Source organism: Engystomops pustulosus, chromosome 6, assembly GCF_040894005.1.
Source record: "Engystomops pustulosus chromosome 6, aEngPut4.maternal, whole genome shotgun sequence".
Classification (NCBI taxonomy): domain Eukaryota; kingdom Metazoa; phylum Chordata; class Amphibia; order Anura; family Leptodactylidae; genus Engystomops; species Engystomops pustulosus.
Window position 1 is genome coordinate 63,176,488 of NC_092416.1, and position 15,694 is coordinate 63,192,181.

Sequence of the window (15,694 nt, forward strand, 5' to 3'; positions counted from 1 at the left end):
CCCTAAAACATTTCACATTTTATGTCTCTGTGATTCAAATTATTGAAGGGTGTTCTAAATAGGGGGTAAATATATATGCATCTGATTTAATTTGCATCCATCAAGATCAGTAGGTTGGAACCAATTAAACATATTGCCAATTTCTTTATGCATAAAAAAGTTAAATAAATAATATAGCCAAATAAATGAATGAAAAATGTCTTGGTTTGTACAGACCTGTGTTTTGACACACAAGCTGTTGCATTGTCCCCGCAGAGATCCTTGTAAGACACTAGAAGCAGTGGGGTGTGTACAAGACACCAGCTTGCCCTTTTGTTTATGGTCACCAAAGCAACAAGGCACATGGGAGGTGCTGAGCCTAGCAGCTGCTGCGTCTGGAACTTCCAGGATCACCTATATTTACTATAAGATCCTACATTACAGACTCCTCTAATAGTACACCAATAGTCAAACCATCAATGAAACCACCAGGACCCTGCAACTAATGGAATTAGTGCCCGGCCTGAGGGTCCAGAATCTGCAAGTAAGTAAACTCTCTGAGAAGGATACAATGTATCAAGCTACTCTCTATTGTTTCTCTTTGTTTTGCTTTGTTCCACTAATACACAGCAATACTGGTGATTGTACTTACTGAGAGCAGTTTATAGCACGATGCTGAGTACACATAGATTCTCAGCTCTCAGCCGGATGATAAATATTAACAAACTACATTATAAAAGAAGATAATGGACAAAAGATAACAAAAGCAGCGGAGAATAGAGGATAAAAGGGGATTCTGAATAAAGGGCCCCATAGAAAGCAGCAGATTGAGGGGAAAGGTTCATAGTGAAAGTGGATGGCTAATGCAGGAGGCCCACCCTATAATATTTTGCTGCACTATGTTTTATGTTACTATAAAATGTTTGATGCTGTGACTCAGAGCCAGTTGCCATCTACGTTTTGGATTTTGTTTTTAGCAGTTTCCGTTTAAATGTGGATGAAAAACTGGCGTTTTTCCCCATTGATTTCAATGGACTTGCAATGGTATCCATTAGTATCCGTTTTTTAAATCTTCCGTTAGACCTTTCTTCATTTGAGTGGATAATTAAAAAATAGAAATTATGACATTTTTTAAACATATCCATTAAAGGTATCTGTCAAGAAAACTGCAAAACGGAAGCCAAAATGCAGATGGAAACGGGAACTTATTTTGCACAAGATGTGGCCTTTACACAATGAACAATTAAGCAGACAAATGACTAAAGGAAGGAGCACTACTCATGCAGAACAATAAACTTAATGTCCATTCAATAAGTCTTTGTGGGTATTTTTTTCGATTTTGTTCTCTGTTATCAGCCATTTCAGTCAGTAAAGAGGTTAATTAACTAAAAAGATTCCTGTCCTTTTGAGCACTTCTCACTGTTAGATTTACTATGGCTGTCTGCCCATGACCCAGTTCAATGTCAGGCCTCAAACAACAAGACCATGGTGTGGCTCTTGTGTCACCGTCATTTGAGATCCACTCATGGACCAGTGACAGTAGCAACCAGATTCAAAATTTGCATAAACTGCAACAAAAATTTAAATTGCAACGTGTGAACACACCCTAAGGTTCCATGCACACCGGTATCGGTAAGCAAAAATTGGTATTGTAGGCCCGAGTGTCATTGGCGGTTGAGCTCCATGCACCTGCCGATGTCACGGGATGTAATATAGAACAGGAATAGGACCTGCCATTTCCTCTGTGGCTCGGCCAGACAACTTCTGCCCGGAGCTGTAGAATCCACAAAACTGGTGCAAACACTTAATAATTACAGGTGCAAGAAGTTTGCACATTCTTTTCAGTGCAAAATCAGACAGAAAACTGGTGCAAACACTGTGTTAACATGAGCTCAACAGTACACAATTTAAAGAAAAATTTACCACCCAAATCAAGCATGATAAACCATGAACACTTAAGGAGCACGCACACAAACATGTGCCCACATGGCTACGGCAGACGGCCACACTGGAGAAGAGGAGAAGCGAGCACTGTTCGCCCTCGCCTTTCCATAGAAATTAGTGGCGCATGGCAGGCTCTATCTTTTTTGCTGCCATGACATGGTACAGTGAGCACACATTGTGCTCACCGTACCAAGCCCAGGCGCCATAGACAACTACAGGGAACGTATATGCGGCCGTATATATATGTCCCCATACATTCCTGTGCATACTCATAGAACAGTAACTATGACTGTGGTAATCTTCTTATATTTGTTATTCATAAGTTGTTAATTGATTTTCTTTCACACACTGGGGCAGATTTATCAAGCTAACTGAAAGTTTGACTATTTTTAGTTGCCCATGGCAACCAATCACAGCTCAGCTTTCATTTCACCAGTGCTCATGAATATTTTAAAGGGGAGCTGTGATTGGTTGCCATGGGCAACTAGAAATATTCTGACTTTCAGACAGCTTGATAAATCTGCTCCAATGTGTCTCAGGTTCCGCCAGTTTCTAGCTGGAAAACACTGTGATGATGAATCCTCAAGCAGTATGAGACTGTTGGTTCCTACTTTAGACCTACTTTTAATTGGTCTAAACTGTGCACCAGATCTTTTGCCGCACGGGCGATTTCCTGCAAGCCACGCCCATTTTTCATGAGGTCACGACCATTTTCCTGAAGGTCAGGCCCCTTATTCTGATAAGTTGGAAAACTGCCAAAAATGGTCTAAAAGCCTTGATAACTGTGGTGCAAGGCATTTTAAACAGTGTGGGGATATAACAATATGTCTCAGGTTCCGCCAGTCTCTAGCTGGAAAACACTAGTCTTTTGGTGCCCCAGATTTATCATGGTGATGATGAATTCTGGTCCAGCATAAGACTGTCAGTTCCTACTATAGACCTACTTTTAGTTGGTCTAAACTGTGCGTCAGAATTTTGGGCGCATGGACAATTTCCTGCAAACCACGCCCCTTTTCCAGAAAGCCATGCCCCTTATTCTGACAAGTTGGAAAAAATAGTCTAAAAGCCTCGATAACTGAGGTCCAAGTCATATTAGACAGTGTTTTTGGCGCAAAACCACCAGAATTGTGGCGCAAGTGCGTTAATAAATTCCCCCAGTGTTTTTGGCACAAAACCACCAGAATTATGGCGCAAGTGCGTTAATAAATCCAGCCCCAAATGTGTTTACATTGTTTAAGGATACACATACAATGCATTTATGCAGATCTCTTCTACACAGCTGTTAAATTGTGTTTCAAAATGCGTTTGTGGTAGCTTTAAAAAAATACAGCTAGCCTGAAAAACCTTGTGGTGTGCATGAGGCCTAAGACTGTAATTTCACACACAAGCCTAAACCACTAGTCTGGACTCGGGAGTAAGATGAGCCATATTCATATCTCTTAATAATGTGGCTCATCTTCTCACAGATCATGTGCAGAAAATCGGTCCCCTATGTGGGATAGCTTTGAATTTTAGGGACTGCTGTACACGGTCCATTTTAGTCTGTGTCATCTGAGCTGATATGCTGCCTACAGCTGTGCCAGGTTTGGGTCAACAACACACTTATTTAGCGGAATAGTGGATGAAATTAATAGGTGACCAAGAGGCCCTTCTGATAACATAATGCTGCGTTGTGTTACATTGTCAATTTCTTTTTTTAATATGACCTCCAGAGCTCCAAAGTTCCATTATCTTTAGCACATATTTAGTTACTAGAATGTGGGGGGTTCCAGGCTCCGTCCAGATGCTTCAACACATACATTGAACCAAGCCTGCATAAAAGGCCATATAAGTTACTTACCCTTATGTAATGATGTAAATTATAATAAGTATATCACACTTGGAATCCACCCCCATATGGTATATTAGTGATATATTTTCTAGTTCTTATAAGTTCATAAGTTGAAATAGTTGTACAGTTCAGCACAGCAGTTTGGCCCAGCAGACATATTTCTCTATAATGCAAGGATTCCAGTCCACTGCAATTCGCTCAGTCGGTGGGATCTGACCAACACATGGATCAGTTTCCATGGACATGTTTATGTGTAGGTAGCCTAATGAGCACTTGCTACTACTCACTGCTCTGGACTCCATGCATATCAGACACAAGAGGAGGCTATACAATCACTGGTAGAAGGGGTGATCTATTTCGGCCAGTGATTGTGACCTGCTTTATTTTGGCATTAAGTTAATCTCCTGTAACAATTAAATTAGTTGCTCACTCAAAGCTGAAAGAAATCCTAGTTCAGGGTCAGCTTTGTATGAAACGCTGTAGTGTCCCATTCCTGGTTGTGAAGTCCTCAAGTCTTTACAAATTTGGTGTCCAGTTGTTTATCACTTCACAATCTGTGAAGACAAGTTCTTCGGAAAACTACAAAAGAAGCCATTAAAGCACACAGCAAACATAAGGACTTCATAAAGTTATGGGAGCCTCTGCTCCTGGCCCCACAATGACCCTAAAGCTGAACACAAAGTTGAAGTGTTAGCCGTTCATGCTCCAGATAGCACCAAATCAGCATTGTGCATCCTGGCCAAGACACCTGACCTAAACTTGGACTCTCACTGCACAGGAAGGGCAAGTCAGACCTGGGCTCAGCACATAATGAAGTGAGGTGAGCAGGCTTCAGAAAAATGAGAGCGGTTGGATGACAGAACTTCCACATGTTTTGGTTGCACTTAAGACCAAAATTTTACTGTCAGGGGTATGGGCTATGAGCAAAAGAAAATGTTAATGGTGGTGAGAGGACAACTCATGGGAACAGAACAATGTTACTGCCAATGGGGGAGAGTGTTGGGATAGAGCATAATTTATGAATGGTTTAGAAGGGAATGTTTCTGCTTAGGCTTCAAATTAAAATCAGCCCTTTGAAGGCACCTATATGGCTGCTTTGGCCCTTGGTGAAAATGAGATTGAAACCCTTGAATTAAAGTAAAATAACAGATTTGTACTAGTAGATAAAACTTACCGTATATTACAGTGGTTCTACCAGCTTTTAAAGCTTGTGCTGGTGTTGCAAACTAATGACATGTGAGCACCAGTATCCAGTAGTTTATGAGTAGAGGATATGTTTTCAACTACCAAAAAGTTAAGTATTACATGGAAATCATTTTACATGTCATGTTATTATTTTTGGAATTAGATTCTACAGAAGGAGATGAAGATGTGTTCCAAGTCATATGCGTAGCTCCCAAAGAGTAAAGATGTCTGGTCAAGACGTCCCCAGTCGACTGTGCCGTGAAGCCTATCAGCACCTTCTAAATGGAGAACATGTCTTGGCGTCAGCATTCTATATGGCTGCTTTTAGTTGTAATGCTCCAATTGCCCTACAAAGAGTAAAATCTCTGGATGATGGGCAGTATCATTCCGTGATTACAACTCTGGAGAAATGGTGTCAAGGAGAAAGTGATATACCAAAAATTAAATGTGATGGTATGGCCATCGTCACTCTCAACCCTGGAATTGCAGCAGTCTTTCTTTCTACACTATATCCAAACAATTTTTCTGCTTCATTATTCAAGATGGGTACATTCTTAAAAAGTGGACGCTATGAAGATGTGGTAACAAGATGTAACTCTTTATTAAATACATACCCACAGAACTCTCTAGAACTTCTTCTGACAAGAGGTCTCGCTTGGATCTTGTCTCAGACTCATTCAAAAAATGGGGTGGTTGACTACATCCAAGTCTTTACAAAGTACAAGGAGGAAGCAAGACTCTACATATGTAATAAGCAAAGAGATCACTTACCCAAAATCATAAATGCCTTTCATAGCTTTATATCCTCCTATGAAAACAACAACATGGAAGGAAACATGAACCTGTTGCTTCATGATTGTTATAGCTTTCTAGCTGCATTGGCACCTGATGACCTCCAAATATGTAAAACCCAGGCTGCCTATCTATTTGAGGAATGTAAGTTTGAAGAATGTATAGCTGTGTATTCTAGGGCCATTGAGGCCTTGTCATTAGAAACTAAACTTAAGGAAGAAAAGATTTCTTGGTTGTTGGTGGACCGGGCAGCAGCCTATTACTCTTTAGGATGCCGTACAAAAGAAATGGTGCAGGATTTAGCAGAGGCCTTCAGAGTCAGCCCCATTCATGCCAGGAAACGGTTTATGGAGATCTTCTCTGAAGCAGACATTGCAAGAGTAATGGAACGGTCTAAAACCTGCATTGAAATGGAATTTGGAGATTTTAGAGAAGCCATCAGGGCTAGGCCTGAGTTAAGAACAGACACTGGTAAAGAACTTCTATTACCAATCATACAGGCCCTCGAGTTCTTAATCCAGTGCTCGCCGGAAAGTAAACGAGAGATGAATGTGCGTTTAGCAGACTGCAAACTCCTTTCCGGAGATTTCAGGACCTGTCTGGACATTTGCAACCAACTGCTTAACTCGGAAATAAAGACATATCAAAACACCTTATATGTTTTAAGGGGCTTCTGTCACTTCCACAGTAATGAACATCAACAAGCCCTGAAGGACTTTCAAAATATTATAGAAGATGAGTCTCCTCATCCCTCTAGTTGTGTGAGGGCTCTCTGTGGGAGGGGACTAATCCGGATGATAAGTGGAAGCTCCTACTTGACTGCTTTAGACTATGTTACTGCCTGTAAACTAAAATTAGATGAGACCTTATTAACAATTAAAACCTATGTACCCTGGAACCAAAGAGGCCTTCTTTACAAGGTTCTACAGGAAGAAGGTGAGAAGATGCTACACAGGAAATCATCTAATACCAATGACCATGAACTAACAAACAAAAAGAAGACTGTGGAACATGATGATGACTCATCTCAAGAATGGTAATGACAAAATGTACACATCTTTTTGTTATTTATGGCCAGGGGAGCACCGAGGTAGCAATTAGAACCACAACTGTGGTACTTGATGGAAGTCAAAGTCTCTTCTGTCACATATAGTTTGAATATATGTTCTGCTCAATGTTTAGACCTCCAACATTAAGGTGCAAGGATGTTTATCCCAAAGCAAGTACATGTTTCAGAGAAAAAAAAAAGATTTTAAAGCACTTGTGTGATCTTCTGTGATAAAAACTGTCTTTGTTGTTGATTCACTAAACACGTACAGTTACAGCAAGAGTAACAAAATTTGACCAATGCGTTTCGACCTATGACCGTTGGTAAATTTTCCTTGTTCCTGCTGTAACTGCATGTGTATGGTGAATCAGCAATAAAAAGATCACAGTATTATTTTACATGGCACACAGTATAAGCAGTGACCCTGCTACAAATTTTAGAATGGGGTGAAGGAACTTTGAAGGAGTCTGCACTAGTCACAACTTGAAATACAGGAAATACCTGCTCAGCCAATCACTAATTGTGGCAGGTTACTACTTCGGCAAAATGGGAGATAGGGTCGATATTGTAGGTAGATATTGATTGATTGATTTTTTATTTTTGAGCTCACTTTATAGGGAGCCTACCACCTCCCAAAACTTTATAATCTGCTGTCTGTAAGTTGTAGAAAAATGACCTTTATTATTTCTTTACATTATGCAGTTTCTGAGATACAGGCAGTCTCCGGGTTACGTACAAGATAGGTTCCGTAGGTTTGTTATTAAGTTGAATTTGTATGTAAGTCAGAACTGTATATGTTATAATTGTAGCTCCAGACAAAAAAAATTTTCCCCAGTTACAACTGGAGTTTCAACATTTTTTGCTGTTATTGGACCAAGGATTATCAATAAAGCTTCATTACAGACACCTTACATCTGATCATTGCAGTCTGGGACTATAGTAAAGCAACCAGAGAGCTTCACCAGAGGTAACAGTGGGCAGAGGGGTCCGTCCTTTTTTCCCATTTTTATCCGTATGCTATTGTGGAAGTTGGCACAGCAAGGGAATTTCCTTAGCACCTGGAGCACTGCTATTCCTGCCGGACCACTGCCTTATCTATATGATGAGGAGGGGATTTGACTTGTGAGAATCATGGGGAAAGACTAGGGGAAAGTGACTTAGGTAGGAATATCTACTGATAGGAATAAACTGTCAATATGTTGGTAATGGCCCAACCTTTATAGATAATAAAGGTATGTCAGAAACCACTGAGCATTTCTCTACAACATGCTGCCAGCAGATTATAACACTTGGTGGAGGGGGTAAATTGAGCCTGTCAGCGGAAATTATAGTATGTGGCTAAACAAGCCTTCCTGTTGCAGTATCTATCATGGCCCAGCGCTGTAGCATCATCTAGAGAATCAACTTTAAAGTGAGATGTAAATTGGTTGTATGAAGTTATGGAAGTGTAGAGTTTAGCATTGAAGTTGCCATCTATGCAATGTAATTGATGACCCTGTGACAAGGGACATCATAACAGGCTCTGCTGAAGTCTGGGGCATGACGTCAATCATGGCAGGATTGGGCAAAGGTTGTCTACAATGTTAAACGTTCTGCCTCTGTAACTTTATACAACCAATTTACAATGTATTTTTTTTGGATGATTTCACCACACTCCATGAAAGAAACATCATATTGAAGGTGTTAATTTGCTTCACAAAATACAAGTTGTGGTTAATTGGGTCAATTTCTGCTGACAAGGTCCATTTAAGTCCTTTATCAATATGTTTTATGCACTGGACAAACTATTTATTTTATGCATACATCAGGGTTTATTTAATCATATTGCAACCTAACCAATTGTTTGGGGCCCAGCATTGGGGCCCTATTTTGTGACCGAGCGTTGGGTCACAACATAGAGAGAGACTGCAGCTGATTTTATCAAACTAATTGCAAACCTCCCAACTTTTGCAGGAGAGAAATGATGCAGACCTTTTTTTTGCCCTAAGCTATTCCATTTGTTCCTCCACTTACTCCACCAATCCACAGTATAATTCCCCCTTAGTGCCTCCATCTCCCCCTCACATTGTGCCCCCCCTCAGCTCTCTGTCACATTGTAGCCTCTTTGATATTTTGCCCCTAGCTCCCCATACATTATTAACCCCTTACCTATTAGTACGTCACACGTCTTCTCCCGCTGTATGGGACAGGCTGAGCCCTCTCCATACAAGGTGGGTGTTTGATGCATATTGCCTCCCCCTGTGAAGTCATTGTGGGGAGGTGATCGTTACTATGACAACCTCGGGTCATACAAAGACCCGAGGCTGTCTGATTTTAACCCATTTATTAAAATGTGTGCTTTGCACATTGTAGTAGATGATGTGTAAAATTCTCATATACTGCCACACTGTAGTACTAGTACTGTAGTATGGTAGTATTTAAAATGACCAATCAGACAACCTAGATTTAACGTACCCTAGGGAATCTGAAAAATAGTTTAAAAAAAACATTTTAAAAAAGAAAAAAAAATTAAAAAACTAAAAATTCAAATCACTTTCCTTTCCCTAGAACTGATAGAAATAAACAGTAAAATTCATAAACATGTTAGGTATCAGCGTGTCCCAAAATATCCGATCTATCAAAGTATAATAACAGTTATTCCCAGCATTTAACCCCGGGAAAATATGGAAAATAGTGCCAAAATATAAAAAAATCTATAAAAAGTGATCAAAAAGCCTCACAGTCCCTCATAAGGAGCACTCATAAAGCTCTTTAAATGGAAAAATAAAAAAGTTATAGGAGTGAAGTGGGGAGTGAAATATGGAAACGCAAAAACGAAAAAGGGCCTGATCGTTGAGAGGTTAAAGCCCCCTCAGCAGCTCACCCACTTATTCTCCCCCCTCTAACAGCACCTCCTCTTATAGTGCCTCCCAACGGTACCCCCTCTTAAAGTACCCACCCCAGCAGTTCCACTTCTTATAGTACTACCCCCCCCCCCCACACACACACACAGAGTGGTTCCCCCTTATGGTCAGGGCCGCCGATAGGGCAGTACAACTGGTACTGCCCTATGGGGCCCGGACTCTAAGACACTAGGGGGGGGGGCCCGGCCGGTGGGGTAATATGCGGTAATAGTACGTCAAACTTCTGGCCCCGGCTCCTGAATGGAGCCGGGGCCAGAAGCTGCGGGTGTCGGCTATATATTATAGCCGACACCCTCCTCTAACACCCACGATCGGAGATTTCTCCGATCGCGGGTGTTAACCCCTAACACGCCGCGGTCGCGCTGACCGCGGCGTGCTAGGGGCATTTAACAGGATTCGGACCCCCCCGCGGCGCTTACCGGGGGGGTCCCGCTGCTCTGATTGCAGCCCCGGGACTGCCGGTGCCCGGGGCTGTGCGATCTTCTTCCGGGTGCCGGGTCCGTGCCTCCTGGCAGGACCCGGCTGTGACACACTGAGCATGCGCAGCATGCTCAGTGTTTCACATAATACAGTGTAATACATCTGTATTACACTGTATTAGGTGAAGAATAGCTTGAACAAGTGATCAGTGGATCACTTGTTCAAGCTAACCTGTAAAAGTAAAGAAAAAAAAGTTAAAAACACTGAATAAACACAATTTTTAATAAAAATAATTAATTAAATAGAGTTAAAGTCCCCTAAACACAAACATTCCCTATACACATCTAATAAAGTAAAAATACCTGAAAATCACCAAAACCCCCCACATATTTGGTATCACCGCGTCCGTAACAATCTGTACAATAAGTCAGAAACATTATTGGACCCGTACGGTGAACGCCGTAAAAACAAAACCCGAAAAACTCGCCAAAAATATAAATTTTCATAAAATCCCTTTACAAAAATGTTCTAAAAAGTGATCAAAAAAAGTTATGTGCCCCAAAATGGTACCAATTGAAAGAACAACTCAACACGTAAAAAATAAGCCCTAAACTAGCTCTGTCAACCAAAAAATATTAAGGTTAAGTTCCCGAAAAGATGGCGATGCAGAAACAAATAAGATTTCCTCTGTATTAGTTTTTCTCCAGTAAAATTGTAAAAATAAATGAAAAACTATATAAATGAGGTATCACCGTAATCGTAGTGATCTATAGAATGAAAATATTATAGTATTTTTAGTGTATGGTGTACGACCCCCAAAATATACAAAAAAAAGAAACCCCAAATTGACAATTTTCTTTTCCTCCATACATTAAAGAGTTAATAAAATCTCATCGAAAAGCTATAGACCCACTTAAATGAAGTATTTGTAAAGTGCATCTCATGTCGCAAAAAATAAGCCCTTAAATGTCCAAATTGCCAAAAAAATAAAGATTGTATAGCCAATAAAAAGTGACAATGCATAATCTGCTCTGAATGGCGCAGCTCCCCCTCAATGCCCTGGCGTGTGCCCATACAGCAGGTTACCACCACATATGGGGTATTGTTATACGCGGGAGAGATGGGGGATCAAATTTTGAGGAGCGTTTTGGAATTTTATCCACTGAGAATTTGTACATTTTATGAAAAACACATTAATTTAGCCAAATAAAATGTAATTTCGAAATTGCATCCGATTTTGTTTTAACCCCTGTAAACCAATTAAAGGGTTAACAAACTTCATAAAAGTTGTTTTACGTACGTTGAGGGGTGTAGTTTCTATAATGGAGTAATTTATGGGGTTTTACTTTATTTAGGCCTCTCAAAGTGACTTGAAACCTGAGCAGGTCCCTCAATAGCAGGATTTAGCTTTTTTTATGAAAATGTGAAAAATTGCACGTGACGTTCAATAGTATGACTCCTATTGGCAATCTACCAGAAGAGTGTGCCTTGTCGTAGCAACAGGCCTCAAACCCTGTTTGTGAAAGGTCACTGCGGGGGGCAGGAGGCTTGTTCGGTTTTGGGGTGTGTTGGGGCCCAGACACTTTTGCTGTATGGGGCCCCGAATTTCCTGATGGCTGCCCTGCTTATGGTAACCCCATTGTAAACTAATAAATACATGTACTCCTTTTTCCCCATTCCCCCACAGCAGCTCCCCTCTCCTCTGCTCCTGCTGTATGTAGCATTGAAACCGGTAGGCAGAGATGACATCATTAAAAGCAGAACCAGAGGAACTCCCTGTGTCAGAGGATGCCTAAAGAGAACCCGTAAACCGGGACTGTCCTGCTGGATCTGGGATAGTTGGGATATATGCTAATTGTTAAAAGAAAAAGTTGGCATCATTCCTGTATGATATAAACTGTACCTACATTCATAATGTAAAGCTAGATCAAGGCGGGTACTTATAAACTCCTTGCTCTGATATTGGTGGTGCAGCTGAGATTGCAAGATACAACTTTGCATGGAGTCAATCACACAATAATCTATAACCGTTGTCCCATTCTTTCTTATCCAGCCATGATGTTTCCGGGGTGCACCAGGTGGCCAGTCTCCTAATGATGCTGGATCCCACTGATGACGTGTGTCGGATACTGTGTACAGATGCCCTCTATCAGATGGACAGGATTGAAGAAGCTCACAAGATGCTTTCCTTAGCTCTCAACAGCGGTTCTCACAGATCTCCAGTCTTGGCTAGATTGGCTTTGCTACAGTTCAAGAAAGGTTTCATTTATGATGGGAATCAGGTAATGCATGAAGTTCTGTTTTCTACCAGTAGGTGTCAACCTTGTATCATTTACTTAAATGGTAATATTACATGTAATGATTGTCTCTGTGGTTGTATAATGCTGGAGCTACAACACATGGTAATATTACATGTAATGATTGTCTCTGTGGTTGTATAATGCTGGAGGTACAATACATGGTAATATTCCATGTCATGATTGTCTCTGTGGTTGTATAATGCTACAGGTACAATACATGGTAATATTACATGTAATGATTGTCTCTGTGGTTGTATAATGCTGGAGATACAATACATGGTAATATTACATGTAATGATTGTCTCTGTGGTTGTATAATGCTGGAGGTACAATACATGGTAATATTCCATGTCATGATTGTCTCTGTGGTTGTATAATGCTACAGGTACAATACATGGTAATATTACATGTAATGATTGTCTCTGTGGTTGTATAATGCTGGAGGTACAATACATGGTAATATTACATGTAATGATTGTCTCTGTGGTTGTACAATGCTGGAGGTACAATACATGGTAATATTACATGTAATGATTGTCTCTGTGGTTGTATAATGTTGAAGGTACAATACATGGTAATATTACATGTAATGATTGTCTCTGTGGTTGTATAATGCTGGAGGTACAATACATGGTAATATTACATGTAATGATTGTCTCTGTGGATGTATAATGCTGGAGGTACAATACATGGTAATATTACATGTAATGATTGTCTCTGTGGTTGTATAATGCTGGAGATACAATACATGGTAATATTACATGTAATGATTGTCTCTGTGCTGTATAATGCTAGAGGTACAATACATGGTAATATTACATGTAATGATTGTCTCTGTGGTGTATAATGCTGGAGGTACAATACATGGTAATATTACATGTAATGATTGTCTCTGTGGTTGTATAATGCTGGAGCTACAATACATGGTAATATTCCATGTAATGATTGTCTCTGTGGTTGTATAATGCTGGAGGTACAATACATGGTAATATTACATGTAATGATTGTCTCTGTGGTGTATAATGCTGGAGATACAATACATGGTAATATTACATGTAATTATTGTCTCTGTGGTTGTATAATGCTGGAGCTACAATACAGACAGTCTCCAGGTTACATGCAAGATAGGGTCTGTAGGTTTGTTCTTAAGTTGAATTTGTATGTAAGTCGGAACTGTATTTTTTATCATTGTAATCCCAGCCAGAACTTTTTTGGTCTCTGTGACAATTGGAGTTTAAAAAATGTTGGGTTGTCATAAGAACCAGGATTAACAATATAGCTTCATTACAGACACCAGTGATAACTGTTACAGCTGTTTATTGTAGCCTAGGGCTATAGTACAATAAATTACCAATATCCAGTGGTCAATTTGTAACTAGGGGTCGTAAGTCGAGTGTTCTCAAGTAGGGGACTGCCTGTACATGGCAATATTACATGTAATTATTGTCTATGTGGATGCATAATACTGGAGCTACAATACATGCAGGGGCGCACCTGCCATGAGGCGAGTTGAGCATTTCGCCTCAGGCGGCGCGCCTCCTGCTCAACAAGGGGTTGGCACCGTCTGTCACTGAGCTTGCGCACGCCGACGGGACCACGTTGCAGCCCTCCGTCTGGCAACTTGCACCCTCCACCTGACGCCGCCGGCACTGAGCTTCCGCCCCCCTGCCGGCCTGCATCAAACCCCTGCCGCCGCCGGCCGACAATGTGCTGCCGCCCCCCACTCCCAGCATACTTTGGCTCTTGCCCATACCTCCGCTCCTGTCTCCACTCCCGTCTCAACCCCGCTCCGCAATATGTGGATATGAGGAGCACTTCCCCCCCTACTGTGTGCTGAAACTATAAGAGAGAGAGGTACAATACATGGTAATATTACATGTAATGATTGTCTCTGTGGTTGTATAATGCTGGAGATACAATACATGGTAATATTACATGTAATGATTGTCTCTGTTGTTGTATAATGCTGGAGATACAATACATGGTAATATTACATGTAATGATTGTCTCTGTGGTTGTATAATGCTGGAGGTACAATACATGGTAATATTCCATGTCATGATTGTCTCTGTGGTTGTATAATGCTACAGGTACAATACATGGTAATATTACATGTAATGATTGTCTCTGTGGTTGTATAATGCTGGAGATACAATACATGGTAATATTACATGTAATGATTGTCTCTGTGGTTGTATAATGCTGGAGGTACAATACATGGTAATATTCCATGTCATGATTGTCTCTGTGGTTGTATAATGCTACAGGTACAATACATGGTAATATTACATGTAATGATTGTCTCTGTGGTTGTATAATGCTGGAGGTACAATACATGGTAATATTACATGTAATGATTGTCTCTGTGGTTGTACAATGCTGGAGGTACAATACATGGTAATATTACATGTAATGATTGTCTCTGTGGTTGTATAATGCTGGAGGTACAATACATGGTAATATTACATGTAATGATTGTCTCTGTGGATGTATAATGCTGGAGGTACAATACATGGTAATATTACATGTAATGATTGTCTCTGTGGTTGTATAATGCTGGAGATACAATACATGGTAATATTACATGTAATGATTGTCTCTGTGCTGTATAATGCTAGAGGTACAATACATGGTAATATTACATGTAATGATTGTCTCTGTGGTGTATAATGCTGGAGGTACAATACATGGTAATATTACATGTAATGATTGTCTCTGTGGTTGTATAATGCTGGAGCTACAATACATGGTAATATTCCATGTAATGATTGTCTCTGTGGTTGTATAATGCTGGAGGTACAATACATGGTAATATTACATGTAATGATTGTCTCTGTGGTGTATAATGCTGGAGATACAATACATGGTAATATTACATGTAATTATTGTCTCTGTGGTTGTATAATGCTGGAGCTACAATACAGACAGTCTCCAGGTTACATGCAAGATAGGGTCTGTAGGTTTGTTCTTAAGTTGAATTTGTATGTAAGTCGGAACTGTATTTTTTATCATTGTAATCCCAGCCAGAACTTTTTTGGTCTCTGTGACAATTGGAGTTTAAAAAATGTTGGGTTGTCATAAGAACCAGGATTAACAATATAGCTTCATTACAGACACCAGTGATAACTGTTACAGCTGTTTATTGTAGCCTAGGGCTATAGTACAATAAATTACCAATATCCAGTGGTCAATTTGTAACTAGGGGTCGTAAGTCGAGTGTTCTCAAGTAGGGGACTGCCTGTACATGGCAATATTACATGTAATTATTGTCTATGTGGATGCATAATACTGG

The 15,694-nt window shown here is 40.3% G+C and overlaps 1 protein-coding gene and 1 long non-coding RNA gene across 2 annotated transcripts in view; one reads left to right on the forward strand and one right to left on the reverse strand.

Annotated features, from left to right (window-relative positions):
• Positions 1-355: 355 nt before the first annotated feature.
• The window catches only part of TTC34 (tetratricopeptide repeat domain 34), an 85,081-nt gene continuing 69,742 nt past the window's right edge, over positions 356-15,694 (forward strand). The window contains exons 1-3 of the mRNA XM_072156331.1: positions 356-523; positions 5,103-6,767; positions 12,156-12,384. Coding sequence (XP_072012432.1) covers positions 5,140-6,767; positions 12,156-12,384 — 1,857 coding nt within the window. The 5' untranslated portion in view covers positions 356-523; positions 5,103-5,139. The remainder of the gene's footprint in view (positions 524-5,102; positions 6,768-12,155; positions 12,385-15,694) is intronic.
• On the reverse strand, positions 5,083-9,017 carry LOC140135183 (uncharacterized). Its single transcript, XR_011856483.1, has 3 exons — positions 8,928-9,017; positions 5,711-5,747; positions 5,083-5,286 (listed from the first exon to the last, which is right to left on the reverse strand). It is a non-coding gene; the product is annotated as an uncharacterized lncRNA (long non-coding RNA).